This window comes from Aethalodelphis obliquidens, unplaced genomic scaffold (genome assembly GCF_003676395.1).
Source record: "Aethalodelphis obliquidens isolate GAN/ISIS:26980383/991018 unplaced genomic scaffold, ASM367639v1 scaffold1, whole genome shotgun sequence".
In the NCBI taxonomy this organism is placed as follows: domain Eukaryota; kingdom Metazoa; phylum Chordata; class Mammalia; order Artiodactyla; family Delphinidae; genus Aethalodelphis; species Aethalodelphis obliquidens.
In genome coordinates, this window is record NW_020837945.1 from 2956604 (window position 1) to 2982828 (window position 26225).

At 56.4% G+C, this 26225-nt stretch overlaps 1 protein-coding gene and 1 long non-coding RNA gene across 4 annotated transcripts; both read left to right on the forward strand.

Annotated features, from left to right (window-relative positions):
* Positions 1-365: 365 nt before the first annotated feature.
* On the forward strand, positions 366-24804 carry WDR4 (WDR4 tRNA N7-guanosine methyltransferase non-catalytic subunit). 3 transcript variants are annotated; one of them, XM_027087766.1, is made up of 11 exons: positions 366-495; positions 2175-2240; positions 3237-3380; positions 10288-10444; positions 11029-11141; positions 13464-13524; positions 19490-19588; positions 21016-21080; positions 21813-21996; positions 22674-22743; positions 23594-24804. In XM_027087766.1, the coding sequence occupies exons 1-11, from the start codon at positions 407-409 to the stop codon at positions 23788-23790; spliced, it is 1245 nt and encodes a 414-aa protein (XP_026943567.1). In that variant the 5' UTR covers positions 366-406; the 3' UTR covers positions 23791-24804. The 3 variants fall into 3 exon arrangements, with proteins under 3 accessions (XP_026943567.1, XP_026943491.1, XP_026943635.1); XM_027087690.1 differs by having other exon boundaries at positions 22674-23712; XM_027087834.1 differs by lacking the exon at positions 21813-21996 and having other exon boundaries at positions 22674-23712.
* Positions 3984-4766, forward strand: LOC113610094 (uncharacterized). The gene is made up of 2 exons (XR_003428957.1): positions 3984-4054; positions 4406-4766. It is a non-coding gene; the product is annotated as an uncharacterized LOC113610094 (long non-coding RNA).
* Positions 24805-26225: the final 1421 nt, after the last annotated feature.

Consider the following 26225-nt stretch of genomic DNA (forward strand, 5'->3'; position numbering starts at 1 on the left):
TGAGCCCACCTCTGACACCGTGTCCTCGACCTGGAGGCAAACTCAGACCCTCTCACTTTTTGAAGGACCAAGTAGGTACCAGGCCGGCCAAGTCGCCCGGCCACAGCGTGAGAAAGATCCAGAACTGGCCTTATGCAGTCTGGAGGATGAGACGAACACTAAACAAGCAAGTGTATTCCATCCGGACAAACGCGATCAGCAACCGACCCCAAGCCACCAGAGGCGCGAAGGCTAGCTTGCGAGTTTTAGGGATAATGCACCTTCTGCGCATGCCCGGGGCTGGCGCGTTCGCGGGGCCAGCCCGGATGACGTCTCCTCGCGGCGTCTACGTCTGACGTCACTTTTCGGCGCTGGCAGGAAGAGGCGCTAGGCGGCGCACGTGGGTAGCCGCGCGGCGGGTGGGTACATGGCGGGTTCTGCAGGGCTGGCGCTGTGCGGGAATGAGTTGGTGGTGCGGGGCGGCAGCCGGTTGCTGGCCACCTCCACTTCGAGCAGGTGAGGGGTCTGGGCCTGGAGCAGGAGCCAAGGCTGCGGTCGCGCGTCGGGGCCCTGAGACCCCGGCTCTCCCGCACATCCGGGGTTGCACCCGCCTTGGGGTGACCCCGGGGAGCCCCGCTACTACCTGTGAGCTCTCCGTTGCCACCTGGGCCCGGCCGCGTGCCTGCGCCGCGGAATGTCCGCTCTCCGCGCCTTTCTCCCAAGACCCGCCCAGGGGTCCCCTAGCCGCCTGCCCAGGGCCCCGCGCCCTCCGCGGCGGGTCTGCGGCGCTCTTTGAGGGTTCGGCGCGAGACACTTCCGGGCTCTGCGGGGTCCGGGGGACGCTGGTCAGACCCTCTCTGGAGAGAGGGGTGGAACACTTCCGGGCTCTGCGGGGTCTGGGGGACGCTGGTCAGACTCTCTCTGGAGAGAGGGGTGGAAGGCAGCCCTTGGGGAGAGGGCTTTACTCCCGGCCACCAAGTTCGGCGCACCCCGTCTCTCCCCTCCCTCTTCCTGCGTAGGTGCCTGTTTCCTCCTCCCAGCCCGCATCCCTCGACCCCGCCCTACTTGCCCTTCGGGGCTGGAGGGTTTTATCTGACACCTCCTCGCTCGGGGGGTACTCCAGAGCCACTGCGCGCACCTCCCTAGTGGCCCATTACAAGGTCTTGCTTTTGCTTTCCCTAATTTCACGCTCCTTCCTTATCGTTCCCGGGATTTTTAAATCAGTAAATGTTTGTTGATCGAATAGTCTTGACCCAGGAGCTTCTTGGATATTAGTAGTGGTAAGTTTCGGCCCCTGTTTTCTTTCCCAGGGTAGTTTTGATTCTTCCATACGTGAAACAATGTGTCTCTCAAATGTAAAGATACTCGCTGTGTTCTTTGTTCAGTGTTTGGTTTCAGAGATCCAATAAGATGTTAAGTTTAGATTTCACAGATTTATTCACAAAGCTGTTGTCTGGCCCAGGTTATTTCGTTTTAGAGCCTCGGGGTCTAACACATGCCACAGTGAGAGACGGCTAAATTAGACTCCATCTGGTTGCTTCATTCCATACCTTTTGAGGAAATCTAGTGGCTGGCTGGCACAGTTTCTGGCTTGGAGGACTGTTTGGCTTCCTGCGCTGCAGTGTGCCACGTGAAAAGAGTTTGGCTGCAGTCACTTTAAAGGCTATAAATTTGCACGATGTCTTCTCTGTGCCAGGCACTGGAGGGGGAGCTCAGGGTCTGATAGGGAAGGTGGGCGGCTTCTGTACTGGTAAATGCTTGGCAGCCATGGGAGCTTTTCTGGGGCAGATGAGACATTTTTCTAAACAAGTAATGGCGGTTTTAAACGGGTGCAAAAGACCCTCTGAAAACTCAATAACATCAGAATATAACTTGTTCTTACATAGCCATCTTGCACTGATGTTCTGGTTATCAAAGAACGGTATATTACTTCCAGTTGAATTTTTGTCTTCATTTATTTCACTTAACTGACTTTTATGGACAGACCATATCAGTTATGTATGGCAAATATAAATAGGTTAAGCAAATAAAGCTCCTTAACTGTTCCCTGAAATATCTTATGGAGACAGTTTCTTGTGGATAAGACCCTTAGTGAGTATGCAAATACTGTTTTGATCCAGGTTAAAAAAAAAGAAATGAACATTATAATTACCGAAGTGCTTCCTTTAAAATGTTTTTGTTATTTTTTTCTTTAGTGATGATGACAGCCTCTTCATATATGATTGCAGTGCTGCAGAAAAGGAGGCACAAGAGCATAAAGGGTGAGATGGTAGGGGAGCCTCTTCAGGGCTGATGCATGGTTTGAATAATGGGACCGTTCAGTCTAATGAGTAAGCTGTTGTCTTATTTGCTGAATTCTTCATTTCTGTTACCCGGCTGTGTGGATAAACCAGGGACCACCTCAGGAGAGAAATGTGGAACTACCTTTCAAATTCATCATTAAGAATATTAGCAGTTTTTAAAATACTTTAAATTCGTTTTTGTCAGTAGTTAACTATTTTATTGGCACTTTGAAATAACAGGGCAATTTTAAATGCATTGAAAGCAGGTATATGAAATTAACTTCAGCTAATTGAAAGATAAAAGTAGAGTATGGTTTTCAAAAAATTTTTTATTGGAGTATAGTTGATTTACAATGTTGTGTTTCAGGTGTACAGCAGAGTGAATCAGCTGTACATCTATATATATATCCACTCTTTTTTAGATTCTTTTCCCATATAGGTCATTACAGAATATTGAGTAGAGTTCCCTGTGCTCTGCAGTAGGTCCTTATTAGTTATCTATTTTATATATAGTAGTGTGTATATGTCAATCCCAATCTCCCAGTTTATCCCTCTCCACCTTTCCCCCCTGGTAGCCATAGGTTTGTTTTCAGAGTATGGTCGTTCTGTATGGTGGTTTTCTTTAGAAGAATCAGGCTTGGGGCCCACTTTATTTTTCTTAATATGATTTGATCCCTGCCTCTAGTTGTAGATCAGTTCATGTCCTTGAGGGAGTGGGCCCCTGAGGGTCTTTGCAGCTCAGCCCTTGGGATTCTGGTGTGCATGCTGAGAGACTTTTCTGTTTAATTAGCTTTACTCCTTAAAAATTAGAGTGGTCTTTAACCTCTCCGTGTCCCCTTAATATGTTTTATGTTCTGGCTACGTGAAGCTCATCACATTTTCCACGTCCGATCGCGTTATAAACGTACAGGGCTGGCCTGGAGGGCGCAGCTCACTTGCTGAGGTAAGGCCTGACCTGCCCCCTCTCTTTCTCAGGGAGGACGGACAGCCCGTGGATAAGGGGAGTGACACGGTTCTGGCGTCCACCTTCTCCACGTCCGGCAGCTATTTCGCTTTAACTGATGACAGTAAGCGTCTGATTCTTTTCCGTACAAAACCATGGCAATGTCTGAGTGTCAGGTATGAAATGCTAACGTGGAATCATTACGCTGTTGAACGCACGGCTTACACTTGCATGCCAATAACAATAGTGACAGTAGCGATAGTGTAAGAAGCTAACACAGAGCACCAGTTCTGTGCCAGGAGCCGTTTCGAGTGCTGTACTTGTGTTAACTGATTTAATTCTCATACCAGGCCCGTGAGTGCGGCGGCGCGGGGCGGGGCGGTGTTCTCACCCACACCGCAGCTCAGGAAACTTTGAAGCAGCTCCAGTTACTCAGCTCAGCTGGACCCTGTCCTGGTCACTGGCTACAGAGTCTGTGCCCCTGGCCACTGTGCCGTCGTGCTTTCCAAACACTGTTTCTCCAGTCTTGTGGTGGCAGAAATAGAGAATGCCAGCATGCCCCCTGGGAGTGTGTCGGGGGCTTCGTGTAAGTTAAGGCACCTGGGCGACGTTTTTTTTTGTTTTTCTTTTTTTTTTTTGCGGTACGCGGGCCTCTCACTGCTGTGGCCTCTCCCGTTGCGGAGCACAGGCTCCGGACGCGCAGGCTCAGCGGCCATGGCTCACGGGCCCAGCCGCTCCGCGGCATGTGAGATCTTCCCGGACCCGGGCACGAACCCGCGTCCCCTGCATCGGCAGGCGGACTCTCAACCACTGCGCCACCAGGGAAGCCCTGGGCCACGGTTTTAACTTGGTGAGTTTTTAAGTCGGTGCACTTACTTGAGTATCTCAAGGGCTGGGGGCTCAGCATTGATGGGAGGTGATGTCAGTAACTCAGCAAGAACATAGCTGTCACTGGGCCTGGGTGTTTCCTCTTACCCAGCAAAGTCCTGTGCATGCTCTTCCGACTTTTTATTCTTCTCCTGCATCTCTCTCCATCATTTCCTCAAAGGGAGGGGGCACTGTGGTTTTCTGAGCGCTCGCTTCCCGAGAGCTTCCTTGTCTTTGGAGAGGAGGTGGGTGATGCTGACAGTCGGCTGGGGGCAGATGTAAATGCCCTTTGGCTTTGATACTCTCTTAACTTGCACCTTCTCTGTTTCCTTAGGAGGGTGCAGGCGGGCTTTATTTTGATTGTTCTTTGACATTGATGGAAACACCCACACGGAGCAGAGCCGGCCCTTCCCCTTCTTCTCGCCTCCCTGCGGGCTGCAGGGTTTAACTGCCCTTTCATAATCAGAGATAAATGTGTGCGGTTATAACGCTCTAACTACTGAAGGGCCAAGGTCAAGGAATTTCCTGTTGTAGCCGACTCACACCTGTATTGGGACAGCTACACTTCTAAGATTTTTATCTCATCTTATTTGCTAAGAGAAGGATGAAAAGCCAGATTCCAGGCGGCATCAAAAGCAAGGAGTACCCACTCTGCCCTCGATTCCAGTCAGGTTAAAAATAAAGCCCAGTAACATGACTTCGTTTTTACCTTATACGTGTTTTTGTGTATTAGGTGGGCAATAGATGGTCATGTTTTAAAAGCTTAAAACAGAAAATTAAAAGGATGTACGGGGAATCTCCTTGCACCCGCGCCCTCCAGCTACCGCCCACAGTCAGTTACAGTTTCCAGCCCCAGAATGACTTTTTTTTTTTTTTTGCGGTACGTGGGCCTCTCACTGCTGTGGCCTCTCCCACTGCGGAGCACAGGCTCCGGACGCGCAGGCTCAGCGGCCATGGCTCACGGGCCCAGCCGCTCCGCGGCATGTGGGATCTTCCCAGACCGGGGCACGAACCCGTGTCCCCTGCATCGGCAGGCGGACTCTCAACCACTGCGCCACCAGGGAAGCCCCCCAGAATGACTTTTAAGTGTGTGTTGCCGTGTAGCCACAGGATCATTGATGATGAACTGCTCCTTCCTGCCGGTGTGAATTCACGTCACCCTTACCCGGAGAGACCTGTGAGGCAGCATCTTCCTGCCAACGTAGCCGGAACATCAGCGGGTCACTTAGAGCACAGACGATGTCCCGTGTTTTCGGGGTTCAGCATTGCCGGGAACGTTGGGGTTTCTGACCCTGAGCTCCCCCACAGGGATCCTTGCGGGTAGCCTTGGTTTTGCTTCCACAACCTGTAGGGAGCGGGGAGGGCAGGCCCGCGACAGTGATGGCAGGTGATGGTGGCTGATGAGGCAGCCAGGGCTGCCGTAACGAACACCACAGCTTCAGCAACAGGTATTTAGTCCTCACAGTTCTGGGGCTGAGGTCCAAGATCAGGGTGTCAGCAGGATTGGTTTCTCCTGGGCGTGGCTTGTAGATGGCCACCCTCTTGCTGTCTCTTCACATGGTCATCCCTCTGTGTGCTGTTTTCCTCTTGTGCCCATCACACTGGATTGGGGTCCACCTGGACAGCCACATCGCACCTGAATCACCTCTCTAAAGGCTGTCTTTCCAAATACAGCCACATTCTGAGGTCTGGGGGGGTTTTAGATTCCAGTATGAATTTGGGGGGGGACACAGTTCAGCCCGTAACAGTAGTTAATCTCCTTTCTTGACCCTGACTGCTGACTTTTGTCTGTGGAGTCTCCATACCTTAGGTCAGATTCTCAGAAAGGGGGCTTTGCCCCAAAAGATGGAAATCAAACGATCTAAAGGGATCTGGCAGTAGTTCTTTTGCTAAAGTAAAGGCTGTCCGGCGGTGCTTCTGGTGCGCCCCCCAGGGTGCCTCGGGGACATGCAGGCTGATTCTGCCTGCAGCGGGATGTATCAGAGCTCTGATCGCCCTCCAGGGACATCCGGAAATCTGCGTCTGACCCCCAGGTTGCCGAGGGGACCTGGGCAAGGATCAGAGGACCCAGGGGATCAGGCCTGGGTCAGAGGAGACTTGGGGTCTTCAGGACTGAAGGGCGTGTTAGAGGTGCACCCGATGGAGCTGATGGCAGAGATGTCTGTGCTGGTCAGTACTTTGTGAAGAGTAGCAACTGCGTGCAGTCCCGTCGTTTTCTTGACCTTCCCTCTTCATGGACGTTTCTTACCTGCGTTTCACTTGTTCTGCTCTTTCAAAAAGTCCTTCGGTGAATTATCATATTTTCTCAGACGTAACTTTTCTCATTTATCTGTAAAAGTTGCCAAAACTGAATTGTCAAGTCTGAAGATGTGTATTTGTAAATTATGTCGTTGATCACAAATTGCCTTCCCAAGGGGTTTTCCCTTTACCCCTGGAGTGCAGGAGCAAACACCGCACCCCCCAGCGCTGAGTAGCATCTAACCTTGGGCCTGGGGCCGTGTGAGAGAAAAGTGGGACCTGCGTGCTTGCCTCGTTAGGAGGGAGGAGAGCAGCCTTCCCTGAAGAACTGCTTGTATCTTGTGAGCTGTCTTACGCCCTTTGCTTTTCTGCGGGGTGGTGGTTCCTTTTCCCTTTGATTCTCTGTTGGGGAACTTGGGTTTTTCCCATTTGTGTTAAATGAGTCCATCCACTGCGGCTGCCCTGTCACCCGGCCGTCCCATGTAGCGTCGCGTACTGAGCGAGACACTACGGGTGAGCCTCGGCCGACAGGCTCCCCCAGGTCGCCGTCCAGAGCTGCCACGGGCGTGCTTGTGTGCAGACCTGCCCCTGTGGGGTCTGCGGGAGGGCAGCTGAGGGCAGGTTCGTAGGTGTCCTGTCTGGCCCCTGGAGCAGTGTGGTTTCCTACCACAGCAATTTTTTCCATTCTCCCCCTTGAATTTTTTTGGTTCATGCACAAATTTGGGAACCTCAGAGAAGGCCAAAGTGGGAACAAACCCAAATCACTCTGAATCTCATCATCCAGAGATCCCGAGCGAGAGACAGCGCGCGGCCCCTGCCTCCCCCGCGACACCTTCTTCGCGGGATCTGTTTCTGCCCCTGGAGACCTGTTCTGTCCTCCTAGAGATCACCTCCTCCCAGGCCGTGAGGCCACGGGCCTGACCTCTCTTTGGATGAGGGTGCTTCTTCACCGAGGAGGTGTGCCCACTGTTAGGGCTCTTGACCCCTGGGTCCCTCGCAGTCACACTGACCACTTCTGTGAAGCGTGGGTGCGGGCGCAGGGCCTGCTGGTGGTGGGGAGAGTTGGCGGCCAGCTTGCTCTCGCTCTGTAGGTGGCAGCTCTGGACTTGCTAGAAGGCAGACAAGCGGGTGAACTGCCACTTCTGTGTGCGTTCCGCGGGTGGGTAGGGATTTCACTCTGGACGTGGGCACGGAGGTGTCCACGCAGCCTGCCGCACTCCTGGGTCCTGGTTCCGGAGCTCCTGCCCTTCTGCCGGGGTGGCACGGCCAGCGCCCAGGGCTCCTGGGCGGCTCTGGCTATTCTAGAAGGGTCCTGGCTCGTGCAGGGTCTGAGGAGGGAGCAGGGGTCTGCGTGGCGTCGGGCTTCTTAATGAGAGAGTTTAGGTGAGGCCTCCCCTGGCGCGGGGCAGGGCGGGTGTTCAGACACCTGGCCCTGTGACCGTGCCTGGGTCCCCCTACCTCGAGGCCTGTGGGTGTGGACTGAAGGGAAGGTGCCGTGTTGTTTTGTCTCTGGAAGGTTGTGTGTCGGGGCTTCTTTCCACGTGAGACCCAATAACGCTCGGGGCCGTAGACCTTAGCGGTCTCGGTGCTGGGCATTTTCCCTTTAGTCGTTCTTTCTTGGCTTTTAAGTTGATATCAACAGAATAACTTTGTGTAGGAAATGCTTGCATTAGGTGGTGTGGAAGGCATGATGTGATTGGAAGAAATTAAGGAAACAGATTACAACTGCAGGACCTCCCTCGTGTTGCAGCCTTTGGATAATGGGGCCAAGGGGCTGGGCCGGGGCGAGCTCAGGGCAGGGGTCGTGTCTCCCGTTGCCTTTTCCTGTGCGTTTACCCTGAGCTCAGCGCCTTTCCTCTCTGATTACACTTTTGCGGGAGAGCAGGGTGAGTTGAAGTCGGCGGGGCGATGACATGCAGTGGGCGGTCCCCCCCATGCTGGTCGAGTGGACGTCACCCTGGAGGGGGTGCAGCAGCTCTTCACCTTTGGGGCACAGACCCCTTTGGGATCTGATGGGCCCCCTCAGAACGGCACCCACCCTCAGTACATCTGACGTCCAGTTCATGCACATTTGACCGGCCAGGGCCTTGAGCGGCTGTGGGACCTGCTCACAGCTCAGAGCTCGCTCTAGCGGCCCTTCCTCTGTCCCTGGCAGGGAGGAGGGGGCCACACCCACCCGGGGGGGGGCCTGGGCCTTGAACCCAGTGACTCTGTGGAGCGAGGGAAAGTGCTGAGGCCCCAGACCCCGCGGAGGCCGAAGGTTGGTGCCCCTGGGGCTCGTTCTGCTGGGGCGGCATGGCCAGCCACCGACGGTCCTGTCCGCCACCTGTGTCCTGATGCCCACGGGTCCCAATTCCTACATCTGTCCTGCACAGCTGAGCCACGTCCTGGAATCGTTGCCAGGACGGGTTTAGCCTGAGAAGCTGGAAGCCCCCAGCTGGCAGAGGACAAAGGGGCGAGATGCAGAGTGGGAATGGGGGGGCTGCAGTGGGGAGGGGGCCGGCTCTGGAGGGCTCACTTCCTCCTGGGGTGGGCGAGCTCATTGGGATGCAAGCCTGTTGCCTCCCGAGGACTGTCCTAGGCCGGTGCCCCCCAGGAGGTCGTGCCTGCCCCTCCGGCCCCCCCAGGCCGTGGCCGCGCTCCGCGCAGATGCTCAGTGGGCCCGTTAGGCTGTGCAGCTGTGTTGCTGGTGCAGCACAGATCGTTTGTTTAAATGATGGGCGCGCTCTGGGTTCTGATCAGTCTTGACCTGGGGTCTGATTCCCTTTCCTTGTTGTTGTTTCCCCACGTCATGGCATCACGCCTCCTTGCCGGGCTGCACCGGACCGAGGAGTGGGGGCCGTCCAGCAGCAGCCGAGCCCCATGGCGGCGCCTGGAACCCAGCAGGGTCTCCCGCTCTCTCCTCTGTCCTCTCGCCCCTCCCTCGCCCCTCCCTCCCGAAAGGCGGAAGGCGGGCGGGGCTCTGATGGGCCCTGCGTGGGGGGCGTAACGTTCAGTTTCCGTTTCAGGCTGACGGCTGGAGTCAGGCAGCTGTGAGCTGGGTGTCCTCTGCACGGACGTTAGCTCTTTATGGGGACAGTGGGTCTCCTTCCAGCCCTCGGGTGACGGCAAAGCTGAGGCCGGCCCTTCTGTGAAGAGGCCACGCGTGTAGATAAGCGGAAGGCGTTTGAGTGTAAAGCAGCGTTATGGCTCGTCTCTAACGTAGGATGAAAAGTACGGGCACCTTGTCGTGGAGAGCCTAGTTTGCTACCTGGAAGACGTCCCAGTAGAAACAAAATGAAAAATGGTAACAGGAGGAACCGGCATGACCCCGACCCAGGGCGAGCGGGCCGGCGGTGGGGCCTGTGTCACCACTTGTGGTTTTGCTCCTCGTGGCTGATGTCGTTACTGAACCAGCTCGCAGACGTGACAGCTCTTGTGGCCCCGGATCAAGGATTTGGACTTGTGATGCGCCCCCAGCTCTCAGCATCGCGGCCCTCCCGTGTGCTCACGAGCAGCGCGTGCAGGATCCCGGTCCAGGCGGCAGAGCCGGCGGTGGGTGGGCGGCGCGGAGGGCGGGGTCCTGGATGGGAAGCCACAGGGGCAGGAGGGCCCTCCGCAGCTCTGGTCGCGGCCCAGAGCGCATTGGCGTTTAGGAAGCTGGCTGCTGTTGTGTCCCCCCCCAACGCACGACGCACGGGGGAGGCCGGAGAGCCCCGCCCCCAGCGCTCTATCAGGACAGCCTTCAAACACACCGTCAGGCTGAGCGGGTCTCACGTTGGCCACGTAGAAACCCACCGCTCAGATTCTGCCATTAGCACATTTTTAAAAGAAAAGATATTGCGAAAGTAAGTTTTGTCGGAGGCCTTGGCTCTGTTTCCATCCCTTATGTTTTTGGCACCGTCTTCGGTAACTGCCACATGGCGGGAGCCTTGCGGGTCAGTGGGCGGCCCTGGCGACGACCCGTAGAGGCGACCGTGGGCTTCTCTGGCCTTGTAGGACTGTGGTGAGGAGGTGCACAGCCCTGACCTTCACGGCTTCTGAGGAGAAGGTTCTGGTAGCAGACAAGTCTGGGGACGTTTATTCCTTTTCGGTGCTGGAGCCGCACGGGAGCGGCAAGCTTGAACTGGGACACCTGTCGATGCTCCTGGATGTGGTACGTGGGCGACGTGCTTCATTGGCTACAGTCCGGCTCAAGGGACGAGGAGGGGGCGGCCTGTGTGCCAGGTGGGCGGGTTTGGGCTCTGCTGTGGGCAGGGCCCCGATTTCAGAGGTGAAGCTGGCAGCAGGCTGAAAGAGGACGGTCAAGTTAGGGGCAGCTGTGTGGTCTAGACGTGGGGGAGGCCCAGGTCGGGGAGACGAGGGGGAAGGGTGTGGAAAGAGCAGGCGTCCTCGGAGCCCCCGAGCCACGAGCTGCGCCCCCAGGGGCCCCGAGAGGCCCACGAGGGCTGGGCTGCGGCCAGGGGCGGCGGGGGCGGGGTGGGACCCTGCAGGGGCTCACAGGAACTGGGGGGGTCGTGAAGGACAGATCACCAGGACTCAGTGGCGGGCTGGACATGGGGACACGTGAAAGGAAGGAGAGGAAGGCGACCAGGTGCCGGAGACGGGAGTGGGCGCGGCCGGGCTGGGGCGGGAGCAGGTGTGGGGCAGCTGTGGCCCTCGGGGGACACGTGAGCTGAGGCCTGGGGTGGCGGGGGGAGCCGGCCATGCTGACCCGCCCCTTCTAACCCTCGTGCACAGGCCGTGAGTCCCGACGACCGCTATATCCTCACTGCCGACCGGGACGAGAAAATCCGGGTGAGCTGGGCTGCGGCTCCGCACAACATCGAGTCCTTCTGCCTCGGGCACACCGAGTGAGTGTCCCCCGTCCCCGCACCGAGTGAGTGTCCCCCGTCCCCGTCCCACACCGAGTGAGTGTCCCCCGTCCCCACACCGAGTGAGTGCCCCCCGTCCCCGCACCGAGTGAGTGTCCCCCGTCCCCGTCCCTGCACCGAGTGAGTGTCCCCCATCCCCGTCCCCACACGGAGTGAGTGTCCCCCGTCCCCCGACCGAGTGACCCCTGTCCCCGCACCGTGTCCCCTGTCCCCGTCGCCCCAACTAGTCAGTGTCCCCCGTCCCTGTACCCCCACCGAGTGAGTCCCTCACCCTCCACAGAGGGAGGCTCAGGTTTGAAACGCAGGTGGACCCTTCAGCTGGGGAAGCTGGTGGCGAAGTGAGAGGTGCCTCCTGGGAGGAGGGGACCAGCCTGGACGCCTGGCCTGCATCGGTTTGCTTCCTCCTGGGCCCCGTCTAGCTCACCCCCTGGTCCCAGGGCTTCAGAACCTTCAGGACCTCCTTCCCTGTTCAGAATGCATTTCCCAGAGGTTTTCTTGGTGGTACCGAGGTCTCAGTCCCCAGTGCGTGGTCACCGCAGGCCAGCATCGATGCCCTTCAGCACCCGGCAGTAGAGTCAGCGGTCAGTGGGGGTGTGTCGGGGGACGAGGAACAGGCTTCAGCAATTGAAATCGTCCAGGCAGGCGTTGTTGCTCTGTCATCTGTCTTCTGGCAAGTGGGCGCTCCTTTAGTAAGTGAAGTTTGACGTCATGTGAGGGTGGCGTTTCTGAAGAATGTCGCTCTTCTGAGGCAAAAGGCTGATTACAGTTTGCAGGAAGGAAAAGCACTTAGTTTAACTGGCTGAAGTGTTTTAAACTGTGTTATTTGAGGCAGGGGAAGAATTGGAGGGATTTAATTCAATTCTGAGATCGCTCCTGTTTCCTGGTCTTTGAATGGAACGTAAACGTTGACCTTGAAGGGCGATGGTTGCTGGCTTTGTACGTCACGATAGCGTTGTTTTAGCTTTTATTCAGTTGTCTGGTAATCCTGCGAGCAGAGTTCCTGTGGCCGGCCAGCCCCCCGCCCCGTTGCCGTCTCTCGGGGGCCTTTGCTGCTCCCCACCCCACTGGGCACACTGTGCCTCGGGGCCTTTGCATGTGCCATTTTCTCCACCAGGCAAGCTCTTGCCCACGCTGCCCAGCGCCCTCCTTCACTCAGCTTTCCGCCCGATGCCACCTGCCCTCTCAGGAAGCACCCCTCCCCCCGGCCCCTCCCTGCTGGGCTTCTCAGCCTGTGCCGGCCAGTTCAGAGCCGTGAGCCGCCAGGTCTCAAGTGAGAGGTGCCAGTAGTTAGTGTAAAACGCCTGATTCCGGAGACAGTGTGAAAAGACAGTGTAAAAATAGCTCCTTATTAATTTGTTACATTGATTGCATGTTGAGATGATAACATTCTGGGTATATTGAGTTAAGTCAAAACATAGTATTAAAATTAGTCTCACCTGAGTCTGTTTACCTTTTTAGCGTGGGTATCAGCCAATGTGAAGTGCCCTTGGTGACTCACGTCATGGCTGCGGCCGTGTTTCTGCTGGACGGGCCTTTCTGAGCCTCCGCGGACACCCAGGGTCTCCTATGGCCTGTCTCCCGCCGAGTCCTAGACTCAGTGGATATTTCGGCGAATAAATGACCAATCGTTGCTCCTTAAGAGTCTTGGTGAAGGCCCTGGAAACTGTGGTTTCCACTCCTTTCCTGTAAAGACATCAAGGTGGCTCGTACCCGCTGTCGTGGACGTGCCATTGCGGGGGACACAGGCTGCATTCATCCTGCAACGTGTTCTTGTTCCTTTTTGAGGGCCTTCGGGGAAGGCTGTCCTGGGGAGGGAGGGTGGCTGCAGCCAGGCCGGGGCCCAGGCCGGGTGAGGCTCCAGGTGGCTGGGATGGAACCGGTGGAGGCGAGGGAGCCACGGGGGCCCCTCTCCCAGGGTGACAGCGTTAGAGACGCTGGTGCGCGCCTGCAGCCCCGAGGCTGCCTTCTGGGGGGGCTGGGCTGCTCGGCTGAGGCCTGTGGGTGTGGCCCTGGCTGCGGTCGGTGGCGCTGCCCCCCTTCCACCCGGCCCTGCTCGCGGGTCACCCTGGTGTCCCAGACCCCGTTGAAGCGCGTGGTTGGGCAGCTCCCGAGCAGGGCAGAACCCCGGGGGCCTTCCTGGCTGGCGCGGCCGGGGACTGCCTCTGGGCCCGAGGGACGGGGCGTGCTCCCCACGCAGTCACGCTACCCCTCTCGGCTTCTGCTGGGGTCAGGCTCCGAGGTGACACGGGCGGGGCAGAGTCACAGCAGCCCGGCTCACCCTCTGCCTCTCTCCACCTGCAGGTTTGTGAGCCGCATCTTCGTGGTGCCCGACCACCCCGAGCTGCTCTTGTCCTCATCTGGGGTAAGTGCTCTGCTCCCCACGGGCGCCCCGGCTCCCCGTGGTGGGGGCGCAGCCTGGAGCCTCGGCTGGGGGAGGACCTGTCAGCCAGCAGCCTGTCTTCTGTTCCCAGCGTGGTTGGGAGGTCAGCACGTGCCTTTCCTGGGTGGCCGTCCACTAGGTGGTGCTTGTGGTCTGCAGGGTAGAGCCGGCCGGCTGCTCCAGGGCTGTGCGTGCGTGCGTGTGTGTGTGTGTGTGTGTGTGAGTGTGTGTGTGCGCGCGCGCGCACTGAGCCAGAACCGGTGTGCAGGGACTCCGGTCTGAGGGGTCCTTACAGCACCATGACCTCGTCAGAACGGTTGGTAGACGGCCCTTTCCGAATCCCAGAGGGACCTGGTTCCCTCCGGTCCTGCCGCTCTTAGCCCTTGTCCCTGACCCGCCCCTGTGTGAGCGCGTGGAGAGGGGCCAGGCACTTGGCCGTGGTGGAAGTTTGATCAGTAAGTACAGCAGCTCTGTCCCAGGAGCCGGAAGCCTTAACAGCTGAGTGATTGGCGGCACCTTTCTCTAAGGAACCCTCTTCAGAAGGATCATCAGGCAGTACTTTTGCTGGAGTGCAGGTTTTGAGTTCCTAACTGGCTCTGATTCTTCTTTTCTTTTCAGAAGCTCTGCCCACAGCCCTTTATCTTTGTCTTTCCACCCTTTAGCCTTTTATGCAACTCAGGGGCCTGGGGTGGGCTGGGGGCCTCATGGACTCCTGACAGGCAGGCCTTCCAGGCGGTGGCCACGTCCCATTTCCTTCACCAAGTGTGGTTTCTCACAGGTTTTTACTTTTCCCTTCTCTTGAAAGTGACTTGTGAAAGTAAAGAGAAGAAAATAAACGTGCTGGAGTTCCCAGAGATAGCCAGTTTCTGTGAATTTTGCTGTAAGCCTCTTTTACAATAAAAAAAAATAGCCACACAGAAAAGCGTAGTGACCACCTTTGGTCTTACCACTTAGCTTTGTCAAGTCCAGCGTTTTGCTTCTACTCCTTTTTACAGAACTGCAGTAGGGCTGGCGCTGGCCGTCCTGGTGCCCCATCCCATTGCCTTCCTACCTCCTCACGGGCCGCCCGGCCCAGGCGTGGTATGCTGCGTGCCCTGCACGCTGTGAAGTGCAGATTGTATGTTTATTTAAAGAGTCAGATGCTGCTGTAAGGCTTAGAGTGGAAACTAGCACTCCACCCGCCGTGGCCTCCAAGGCAGGCCCTGGGAGCCTTCGGCTGTGTCCTCTTGGTGGCCGGTGTTTCCAAACAACGCGAGTCATCAAGAAACAAGCACGAGCAGTTTCTTCGTGTCAGCTGCTGCCATCTGCATGGGCATCAGCAGTGTCCTGCCTGCGTCCCCTCCCTCTTTGCTGGTGGGCTCCTTGTCTCCAGAACGTGCCCCCCGACCTTGTTTGGGGTACATGTCATGGGGCAGCTTTCTGAAGGTGCAGGGAGGGTGGTTAGGAAGGAGCCTGCCTTTCAGGAGGTGCCCTTCTCCCGCCCCCAGCACTCGGTTATCAGGCAGGTGTATGATGCTCAGTCAGGTGTTTCCCTGCAGATTGTCAAGCCGTTGCTCCAGGCTTTTCTCTGGTTTTTAGATTGCTTGGTTTTCTGCCTGCTTTTTCTTTTGAGAAGTCTGCGGCCATTGAGTCTGGGTCCTTCATGTGGGCTCTGATCGCCCTTCTCTCTGGCCGTGTTTTGGGGGCCTTCTCACCCCGTGCTCTGAAGAATGATGGAGCAGGGCGGGGGTGTCATGGGGGCCCTGAAATTAGCTGCACAGTCAGTGGCTTTTTCCGTTCTGAGTCTTCAGGTCCACAGACCTGGGAGTTTCCTTAGGCTCCCTCCCTCTGGAGCCGTCCGCGCCTCACTCTTCCTGGGATTTGTGCAGTTGGATGTTTGACCCGCTGACTCTTGATTCTTCCCTTTCATATTTTTTCTCTCATGTGCCTGCTCCCTGTTCTGCTTTGGGGGAGATTTTCTCAACTTTATTTTCCAGCCTTCTGTGGGCGTGTTCATTTCCGCTGTGGTTTCTACTTTCCAAGAGGCTCTTTCTCGTCCCTGGGATGTTCTCTCTTCATAGCCCCATCCCTCATAGCCCCCATCCCCCACCTCCTTGAGGTGTTGTGACGTGTGTTTTTTTTAGGGATTTTCCTGTGTGTGTTTCCTTTCCTCCCTGTGTGTCCCATACCTTTCCAGCTGGAGGTTTTCCTCGATGTCTGGTGGTCCGTCCGCTTATGGCATTGGGGCTGCTGGGTGTCAGACTCGGGCACCTGGCTGCATCCCTGTGGGAGCCCTCCTGGGTCAGTCAGTCCTCCTTTTCTCATGGGGGTGGGGTTCGGTGTCCTGTCTTCACCCTTTGTGGGGAGGGGCCCCGTGTCTCTTCTCTACATGTGTCCCAGCGTCCCCGAGACCAAGGCCTCTTGTTCCCATCATCTGTCCCCAGCATCTGGGTTCTGTCTGCATCTCCCCGTGATTGGCTTTGTCCTGTAGGGCTCTGCTCTAAAACACCCCTTGTCGCCTGGGGGACTAGGGGCGAGTGGGGACACCTGTAGACGTGCGTTCGTCTCCCTGTTTATCAGCCATACTGACGGCAAGGCATTCATACTCACGTCCCAGCACCCGGAGCTTCCTGCCTTAACCATTTGGGGGAAGTTAATTTTCCTCTTTCTCTCTCGGTCGTTTAAATCACACAGAGGTTCTTCTCATCAGACTTCGTATTTGCTCCGCAGGTGGGTGTGGCCTGTGCACGTCTGGTTTCAGTAAAGGGATCCCACTCACAGGAGGGGTTTTTCTGAGGCGGATGCTGGCGTGGACCCTGCTTCGTTTCACTCATTGTCTGGTCCTTCTCCTTAGATGTGTGGTTCTATTTCCTGCCGTCTTAATGAGCGTTGTAACAAACGTTCCTTAATATAACCCTCTCCTCTTTTTTGTATTACCGAGGTAACGTTGGTTTATAACGTGTACGTTTCACGTGGACAACGTTGCATTTTGACTTCTTTATACATTACAGTGTGCTCACCACCGAAAGTTTAGTCACCATGCGTCACAATGCAGTGCCGTTGACTCGCTTCACTCATCTTGCCCTCCCCCCACCCCTTCCCCTCTGCTAACCACTGCTCTGTTCTTTGTATCTGCATGTTTGTTTTTGTTTTGTTTGTTTACTTTTTATATTCCACGTATGAGTGAAATCATATGGTATTTGTCTTTCTCCATCTGACTTATTTCACTGAGCTTAATATCCTCCAGGTCCATCCACGTTGCTGCAAATGGTGAGATTTCATTCTTTTTTATGGCTCAGTAATGTATTGTGTGTGTGTGTGTGTGTGTGTGTGTGTACCACGTTTTTCTGTTGATGCGAACTTCGGTTGCTTCCAGATCTTGGCTATTGCAAATAATGTGGCAGTGAACAGAAGGGTGCGTATATCTTTTCAAATTAGTGTTTTTTGTTTTCTTCTCAGGGGTGGAATTGTTGGATCATATGGTAGCTCTATTTTTAATTTTTTTTTTTTTTTTCGGTATGCGGGCCTCTCACTGTTGTGGCCTCTCCCATTGTGGAGCACAGGCTCCGGATGCGCAGGCTCAGCGGCCACGGCTCACGGGCCCAGCCGCTCCACGGCATGTGGGATCTTCCTGGACCGGGGCACGAACCCGTGTCCCCTGCATCAGCAGGCGGACTCTCAACCACTGTGCCCCCAGGGAAGCCCTATTTTTAATTTTTTGAGGAACCTCCATACTGTTTTCCACAGTGGCTGCACCAGTTTACATTCCCACCAACAGTGCACGGGGGTTCCCTTTTCTCTACATCCTTGCCAACATTTGTCATTTGTTGTCTTTTTGGTAGTAGTCATTCTGGCAGATGTGAGGTGATATCTCATTGTGGTTTTGATTTGCATTTCCCTGGTGATTAGTGATGTTGGGCATCTTTTCATGTGCGTGTTGCCCATCTGTATGTCTTTAGAAAAATGTCTATTCATAGTCTCTGCCCATTTTTTTTTTAAATAAATTTATTTATTTATTTATTTATTTTGGGCTGTGTTGGGTCTTCGTTTCTGTGCGAGGGCTTTCTCTAGTTGTGACAAGCGGGGGCCACTCTTCATCGTGGTGCGTGGGCCTCTCACTGTCGCGACCTCTCTTGCTGTGGAGCACAGGCTCCAGACGCGCAGGCTCAGTAGTTGTGGCTCACGGGCCCAGTTGCTCCGCAGCATGTGGGATCTTCCCAGACCAGGGCTCGAACCCGTGTCCCCTGCATTGGCAGGCAGATTCTCAACCACTGCGCCACCAGGGAAGCCCCTTCTCTGCCCATTTTTAAAGGTTTTTTGTTGTCGCGTTGTAGGAGTTCCTTATCTGTTTTGGTTATTAACCACTTATCAGATATATGATTTGGAAATATCTTCTCCTATTCGGTTGGTTGTCCTTTTGTTGATCGTTTCTCTTGCTGTGTAGAAGCTTTTTAGATTGAAATAGTTCCATTTGTTTATTTTTGCTTTTATTTCCTTTGCCTGAGGAGATATATTCAGAAAGATATTGCTAAGATCAATGTCAAAGAGTGTACTGCCTGTGTTTTCTTCTAGGAGTCTTATGGTTTCAGGTCTTACGTGTAAGTCTTTAATCCATTTCAAGTTCATTTTTGTGTATGGTTTGAGATTGTGGACCAGTTTTATTTTTTTGTATATGGCTGTTCAGTTTACCCCACACCATTTATTGAAGAGACTGCCCTTTCTCTGTTGTATGTTCTTTACTCCTTTGTTGTACATTGTCCATAAGTGCATGGGTTTATTTCTGGGCTCTCAATTCTGTTCCATTGATCTGTGTGTGTGTTTTTCTGTCAATACCATGCCATTTTGATTATTGTAGTTTTGCAGTATAGTTTGAAATCAGGGAGCGTGACACACTCTAGCTTTGTTATTCTTTCTCAAGATTGCTTTGGCTATTCTGGGTCTTTTGTGGTTTCATATAAATTTTAGGATTTTTTGGTCTTATGTTTGAAACATGTTGTGATTTTGATAGTGATTGGAGTGAGTCTTCAATTGTTTTAGTTAATAATGTACATTTTAACAATGTTAATTCTTCTAATCCATGAGCAGGAATATCTTTCCATTTGTTTGTGTTTTCAGTTTCTATCTACAATGTCTTATACTTTTCTGAGTACAGGTCTTTCATCTCCTTGGTTAAATTTATTCCTAAATAAATTGTAAGTGGGGTAGCTTTCTTAATTTTTCTTTCTTTTAGTCTGTTGTTAGTGTGTAGAAGCACAACAGATTTTTCTACATTGATTGTGTACCCTGCAACTTTATTCTATTCATTTATTATTTCTAGTAGTCTTTTGGTGGAGGCTTTTCTATATATAAAATCACATCATCTACAAACAGTAACAGTTTTACTTTTCCAATTTGGATTCCTTTTCTTTTTCTTGTCTGATTGCTGTGGCTAAGACTGCCATTACTGTGTTGAATAAAAGTGGCCAAAGTGGGCATCTTTGTCTTGTTCCTGATAAACCCTCCTTTTTTTGCATTTATGTTACTTTTGGAGCACACATCAGGGCCATGCCAGTTGACACTCTCATGGGTAACAAACGGATGTCCTCTTTTCACCCATTCTTAAACAGTGATGTGTGGACAGTTGTCACATGCTCATCAACCCCATGTGTTTCTCCTTGTGCGAATGCGTGCTCATTGATGGGTCCGTGTGTGTACGTGCGTGCATGCGTGTGTGTTCACTCCCAGCCCGAGCATAGCAGGTGTTGTCTTTGACCTCCGGCATGTGACAGGGTGTCTTGTGTCCTTGCCCATTTGGCCGTGTGGGGTCACCCATGTTTACTTATTGGTTTGTGCGACGCTTTGCACAGTTGTTTCTAAGCAAAGAGCCTTTAGCCGGGAGAGAGGTGCAGTGGACGTAGCTGAGTTATTCCCACTACCCAGTGAAGCCTGGACGCCTCATTGGGTGCTGACCCGTCCTTGGTGTGTGCAGGACTGCACCCTGAGACTCTGGCAGTACAGAAGCGGCCGCGAGTTGCATTGTTGTCACCTGCCCAGCCTGCAGGAGCCGGCGGAGCCCTGGAGCAACAAGGTAACCTCACGTTTGTCTCTGGTTTATAGGGCGTCTCTCCAGTCGTGGATCCTGTGGAAAAAATTCGTTTTACGTTGGAAAAGTGTTTTTCCTGTCAATGTAAACTTCTTCTAGCTTGAGAGGAATTGTGTATTTCAAATTCTGAAGGCACCTAGTCATGTAAATGGGAAAAAATTTATATCTTACCATGTTTGCATTCAAACCACTAATTTACAGAAAGGCCTCTAATCCTGCTTGGAAATGGAAAAAATAGTGGTGCCTGGTGGGGAGCTGAGCATGCCCAGGATTCCCTACCTCTGTCCATCGTGGGTCAGCCTCATGCCCCCAGGATGGCGCACTGGCCAGTGCATCCCCAGGTCAGGTCACCTGAGCCTTCAGCTGTCAGGGGATCTGCAGGGGAGAAGGTGTGGGCTGCCTTTCAGGCTCTAGGGGTTCTTCGCTCTGATGCTCCCGGGCGGGTGCCCTGTTTGGCTAGGGTCCAGCTGATCACACGTGGACGGTTCTGGCAGCTTCCAGAGGCCCAGCTGGGCCTGGTGGGGAGGGAGGGTCTGCTCACGCGTTTCCAGGGCCTGCAGAGCTGGCCTGGGGGCTGGGGTCATGATGCGCAGGGTGGCAGCCCGTGGCACGGGGCTTTGCTGCGTGTCTAACGAGACCTGGGCCTGAACTGAAGGGCTCTCCTCCCTCGTCCTTGGCTTCTCGGTTCTCTCGTCCACCCCGAGACCTCTCTGTAGCACATGGGCAGGTAGGCCTGACGTGGGTCAGAGCCCCAGGACCCCAGGGCCGCGGCCACCCAGCCCAGTGGCTTCAGGGCCCTCTGGGTCAGTGGCCTCCAGCTGCCCTGGCTGCCCCCGTGCGCGCCTCCGCCTTGGGTTTCTGCAGCCACGGTGCCCCCGTTAGAGCTGCGGCAGAGAGAGGCCTGCTCGTTCTGCCTTCTTCCCGTCTGCGCTCTGCTCACCCCTGACGCCCCTGGACGGCGAGGAGAAAGCGTAGAGGGGAGCAGCGGCCAGGGCAGCCCCCGAGAGCTGTGCGTGGGCCTGCCGTGCCCCCTGCGCCTCTGCTGGCTCCCAGCCCAGGCTGCTTCCTCTGCCGGAGCGTGTGGACGCTCACGTGCACGCCTTCCTTCCCTCCCCGTGTGCTCTGTCCTCCCTCCTTTTTGAGCAATTCCATTGGCCTTGGAGATGTGGCCCAGCTCCGGAGGGAGGGCCAGAGCCACGGAGCGGCCTCTGCCGTCTGCCCTGTGTGTCGGAATTCCCTGTGAGCTGTGCCCTCACTGGTGTGCAGAGAGTCCTGCAGTGTCTTCTCTTTGCCTGTCATGGACCACACGTGGGGACCGTCTGTCCTGCAGCGATGCGCGCAGTTGGAGCAGAGCAGCCCGGCGTCAGGTCCTGCCAGGCTGACACCCCTGAAGCCGCTGCTTTTCCTTTCAGAGGTTCGCTGCGTCCAGGATCACTTACTGGCGCCAGGAGGACTGCGTGGCGCTCCTGTGTGACGGGTGAGCCCACGCGGCCCGTTCGGGAGGCTTGGACGGCGACGCTGGCGCGGCGTCTGCTGCAGTGAGCTTCGCTTTCCGAGCCCTGCTGCTGCGGGCCGGGCGGCTCCCTTTCTGTGCGCTGCATCTTAATCCGCTAGGGTGAAGGGAGCAGTGGCCCCCGGCTGGTCTTTTGTGCAGATAGAATCCCAACGAAGGGTCGGCTGTGGTAGAGTTCACCTCAGTCAGTCCCAGCTGGGCATGAGAGACCCGTCGGGGGCTGGCGGTGCTGACGAGGTGGGTGTGGGGGGCACGGGCCACTCAGCGTTCCCTCCTGGGCCTTGTCTGCGTGCCGGGGGGGGGGCGTTTGGGGGCCTCCCACATTGTCACTTGTCCTGACAGCAGGCCTGGGGTGGGCGGCTGAGCTCATGTTGGAAATGAGGATGCAGGATTAGAGGGTAAAAAGCCTGCTGGGGAGGGCTGAGCGCGGCCCGGGGTCCCGTCCGCTGCTTGGCGGGCAGGGCGGCTGTCTCATCTGCACGGCTTCGACTTTGCTGCCTAGTAAGCTGTCCCCGGACTTCGGGACTGGAGCGTTCATTAGCTCACGGTTCCCGGGGTCGGGGAAGCGGGAGTGGCTTGGCTGGGGGCTCTGGGCTCAGGGCGTCCCGAGGTTGCCGCTGAGGTGTTGGCGGGGCTGGCCCGGGGCTGAGTGCCCCCGTGGGCGCTGTTGTGATCGTCCCCTCTCTCCCTGGGAAGGCTGCCCGTGGTCTGCCTCTTCCAGCTGGATGTCCCCCGGCGGCAGCTGGTCTACCAGCAGCAGCTGACTTTCCAGCACAGAGTGTGGGACGCCGCCTTCGAGGAGGCCCGGGGGCTGTGGGTCCTGCAGGACTGCCGGGAGGCCCCCCTCGTGCTCTGCAGGCCTGTGGGCGGCCAGTGGCAGGTGAGATGGGCGGCCCCGCTGTTTCCGTCGACTACGCCCATGCCAGCAGCTGTGTCCTTGGGGGACAGCGGTCACAGGGCTTGCGGCGTGGGTGCAGGGAGCTGGGTGCCTGGCCGGGTTCTTCAGTGTCACGGTGCCTGCACGGGTGTGTCGGGGGTGAATTGCTGTCATTGGTATGTATTTCCTGTGATTGTTCTGACACGTCTTTTTAGGAGAAAAGCCCGCAGTGGTGAGCCCTTAACATTTGCAGCCTCGGCGCAGCCTTGCGCTGGGGCAGTGGTCCCGCTGGGCAGCGAGGGGGCCCCTCCTTGCAGGTGGCCTGGGTGAGCCGTGTGGAAAGCAGGGATGTCGCCTCCCGCCTGGCCTGTGTCTAAGGTGCCATGGGGAGAAGCAGGTGACACCCGCAGAGCCCTTTGCAAACTTGCACGGCCTCGACGAGTGCTCAGAGCTCCCAGCAGCTCGCTCGGGGGTCTTTATCTGAAAACTAGCAGTGAGTGGTGCCGCCAGCTGGCACCTGCCAGGTTCCAGACACCTTGGGCGGAGTCCTGCGTGGCGAGCCGCGGTCGCTGCCATGCCTGATGAACTGGGGAGAGCGGCCTTTCCGCCTCCTGTGAGTACAGGGGTCACCACTGTCCACCGGCCTCTTTCCAATAAAGGTTTTCCGTTCGTCTTCTCAGTCTCTTCCTGAAAGTGCTGTGTCGAAGAGGGTCTGTGCTCACCTTCGCGAGAACTGGGCCATGTTGGAAGGTGAGGACCCGCCCTGGCCTGCTTTGCAGGGTCATGTTCAGCCGTGGGCGCGGGCGGACGCTGGTTCCAGAGCGCGGAACGCAGCAGGAAGCTGTTCTGTGGGTGAGGGTGCAGGGCCTGTGGTGGGTGCGGTGTGTGTGTCCGCGTCCGCGTCGGGACAGCAGAGCTGCTGTGAGCCGGGGCCTGGTTGGTTCCCTTAGCGGAGATTGAGGTGCCGAGAGCCCCTCCGTTTGTATTGGCAGAAGGCAGGCTCTTGGGACGCAGCTTCTGGCTGTGTCAGGGGGTGCTTTTAACTCAGCCCTGGAACTCAGGTGCCTTTACTCGAATAAAGAAATGATTGCTCAGAAGACTTCTTGGGAAGACAAGCCACCATCCAGATGGAGGCCTGGGTCCTCCGAGCTCTGGGGACACAAACGCAGCTTCGGTGTGTATAGACGCTAGAGCGGCCCGCACGTCCCACTGTTTCTGTGGGCCCTGCGGGGTCTGCATCCGGCCGCTCGGTGGTTGGCAGATTTCAGGTCCACACTGGCTGTTGGCTGGAGGACACCCCAGTCCCCAGTGCAGAGGAGCAGGGCACGGTGCCGACAGGACGCAGCCACAGCCTCTGCACCTGGCCTCCCGGGGACCTCCGGGCCCCACATGTCCTGTTAGAAGCGAGTCCTCGGTCCAGCCAGGTGTGGCCACCAGGAGGTGGGCATCCTTGGGGCCATGCCAGAGGAGGCGCCACAGGTCCATGGAGAGCCGGGTGGTCACTGTCGCAGGAGGGTCCCTCCGGCCCACCACATCCCCCGCTAGAATCAGAGCCCCTGCGCTCCTGTGGCACACTGGCACCCGTTCTTGTTCCGCACAGGCTCTGCTGGCATGGACAGTGGCTTCAGCAGCCTCTACAAGGCCACCTGCGACAACATGACCACTTACCTGAAAAAGAAGGAGGAACGGCTGCAGCAGCAGCTGGAGAAGAAGCGACGCAGGGGGCCACCGCGCGGGTCCAACGGGCAGACCAAGAAGATGAAGGCGGGGCGCGCACCACGGAGCTGCTCGTCCTAGCTCGGCTCGGGGTGCTCCTCGGGGGTGCTCGGCACCTCGGGGCGGCGGGACGCTGTGCTCGCCCTCCTGCTCGCAGCGCCCTGACGCAGGCAAAGCGGGGACCTCATTCCCGACTCGGGCTGGGGGGCGGCGAGGTCCATCCCGACTCAGCGGACACCTGGGGCCGTGCCAGGTAGCTGGACGCGGGACCCTGGGCTCTAGAACATTCTGTTGCTGAGCAGAGCCCTCTGGCTGGAGGGAGGCCATGCAGCGTGTGAGCCGCTATGCCTGAGCAGTGAGTGCCTCCAAGCCCCTTCCCTTCACACTGGAGGGCACGTCACCCTGCAGCTGTGGCGCTGTCCTTTCCTGCTCGTCCACGCGGCTTCCTCTAGGGGAGCCTGGACGCGGACGGACGTCTTTCCAGCAGTGCGGTGCACACCTGCGCTTTTCTCCAGTCCCCTCGCCCTCCTGGATGGTCCACTACGCTGTCCAGCAGGCGGCTGCGCGCCGCGGGGGCCGTAAACCTGAGGGGAGTTAAGTCCTCGGTTCCCTGGGCAGCGCTGGCTCCGGTGCTCAGGCCCCTCGGGGTGCGGAGAGCTCCTCGCCGGCGCTGGTGGAGACGGGAGCTTGTCCGCGACGCGTGCGGACAGAGAAGCCCGGCTGCAGGCTTACTCCGCAGGGAAGTGACGGGTGGCGTTGTGTGTGTTTGATTTCGGTTTGCACTCCGTGCGCGTGCTGCAGAGCAGGGGGCGGCTGAATTCTAATCACTGATCGATAAAGATGAGCTGTTTTGCAGCTTCTAGAAATTTCAGCAGCAGCACCTGGAGCTAATCTCAGAATATATTGAGTGGAACCATTTGTGATGAGTGCGCTGTTTCCGACCGAAACATTTGCCTTTTGATTTGAAGAAAAACATTTCTTTGGTTTGGGGTTTCACAGGGTACTTGGACACAAATCATTTTGTGTATCAGAAGCTGCAAGGCTTCAAACTTTTCCTAAGTGCCTTATTTTACTTTAAACATTGATCTGAAAACAGTGCTGTTTGTGAACCGCCCGGGGTAACTTCCCACAAGGGACATCAGGACCTCCCCAGACTGGGGGCTGTCTCGGGCAAAGGAGAGCAGAGGGGGTGTGCCTGGGATGGAATGGGGTCCCCAGGGCAGAGTGGGGTGCCCTGGCCATGGTCCTGGAGGGGGAGCCTGACCTCGTGAGCACTGCATCGGGCCCAGGAAGGGTTTTTGATAATAGTCTGCTCTGAGTTCTTGGTTTTAGGAGCAATTTAGGTTTGTTCTTTTTGGTGTCTTTGTCTAAGATAGGGGTCAGCAAACGGGCTCGCAGGCCACATGCTGCCTGTTGACCAGTTTTGTGTGGTCTGTGAGCTAAGCGTAGTTTTTACATTTTTAAAGGGTTGAAAAAAGTCAAAAGCAAAAGATTTCGAGATGAGTGTCCATCACTAAAATTTTACCGGGACGCGCCCACGCCTGCTTGATTGGGGTGGTCGACGTCGGCTTTGGGGCTGCAGCCGCAGAGGGGGGTGGTTGCCTCGGAGACCGGATGGCCTGCCCAGTCTACAGCCTTGATTTTCTGGTCCTCTACAGAGAGCCTTGCCAGTCCCTACCGCGCGCTCTCTCAAGTCTGTGCGGTGTTTTAGAGGAACTGGTTAGTTTCACCGCGCTCCACACGGTCCCTGAGGGCAGCTAGGGGAGCAGCCTCTGGAACCCCGGTGTCCCAGCTCCGGGCGGCAGGGGTGGCGCTCAGGGGTGTGTGAGGCTGGCCTCTCGCACCTGATGGGGAGGCTCAGACTTAACGACAGCGGCAGTGCCAGGCAGCCTGTCCGGGAGAGCAGAGCACAGGTGAGAGGGGCCACGAACATCTCCCGCCTTTCCGGGGGTTGCTTTAAAGTTACTTGCGTTCTGATCGAAGCTACACACGCACGTGTCAGAGACCAGGCTATACTGACGGGCTGACTGTGACTGTGGTCTGGTCTGCTGCTTCTCACACACAGCCCCGCCCCACTTGGTGATCCGTGCCTCCGTTCCCGGGGCTTCGGCCGCTAGAGGCCCGGCAGCAGGTGTGTGGGAGGGGGGAGGGAGGCAGCGGCCTTCTCTTCTGCTGCGGTGCCCGTTCCCGTGGGCTGCCTCCCTCTGGGACTGTCTCCTCCTGGGGGCCCTGGCTCCACCCAGCCCCAGGGGCAGACGTGGCTTCTTGGTCCCGAAACCCCGTCCGCGTCTCTGGAACTAGCGTCTCCATCAAAGGACCTTAACGAATCTCAGGTGAGTGTGAGCTGAATTCCCGCTGGAAGCCTGACTTAGGAGCCGTTCCTGCTCATGCGCCCCCGGTTGCCCCGAAGTTTCTCCTGTGGTTGGCGGAACCCAGACCCGTGAGGAGCCAGCTGTTGGATTTCCTGGGTTTTTGTCTTTACGTCTTCACCCGTAGCAGCAGCGTCCCTGCTTCCC

Coding starts and splice junctions, on each gene's coding strand:
- WDR4 (XM_027087690.1), top strand. CDS start 407: ATGGCGGGTTCTGCAGGGCTGGCGCTGTGCGGGAATGAGTTGGTGGTG. Junction 13,525..19,489: donor TGCTCTTGTCCTCATCTGGG/GTAAGTGCTCTG, acceptor TGGTGTGTGCAG/GACTGCACCCTGAGACTCTG. Junction 21,997..22,673: donor CTGTGGGCGGCCAGTGGCAG/GTGAGATGGGCG, acceptor TCGTCTTCTCAG/TCTCTTCCTGAAAGTGCTGT.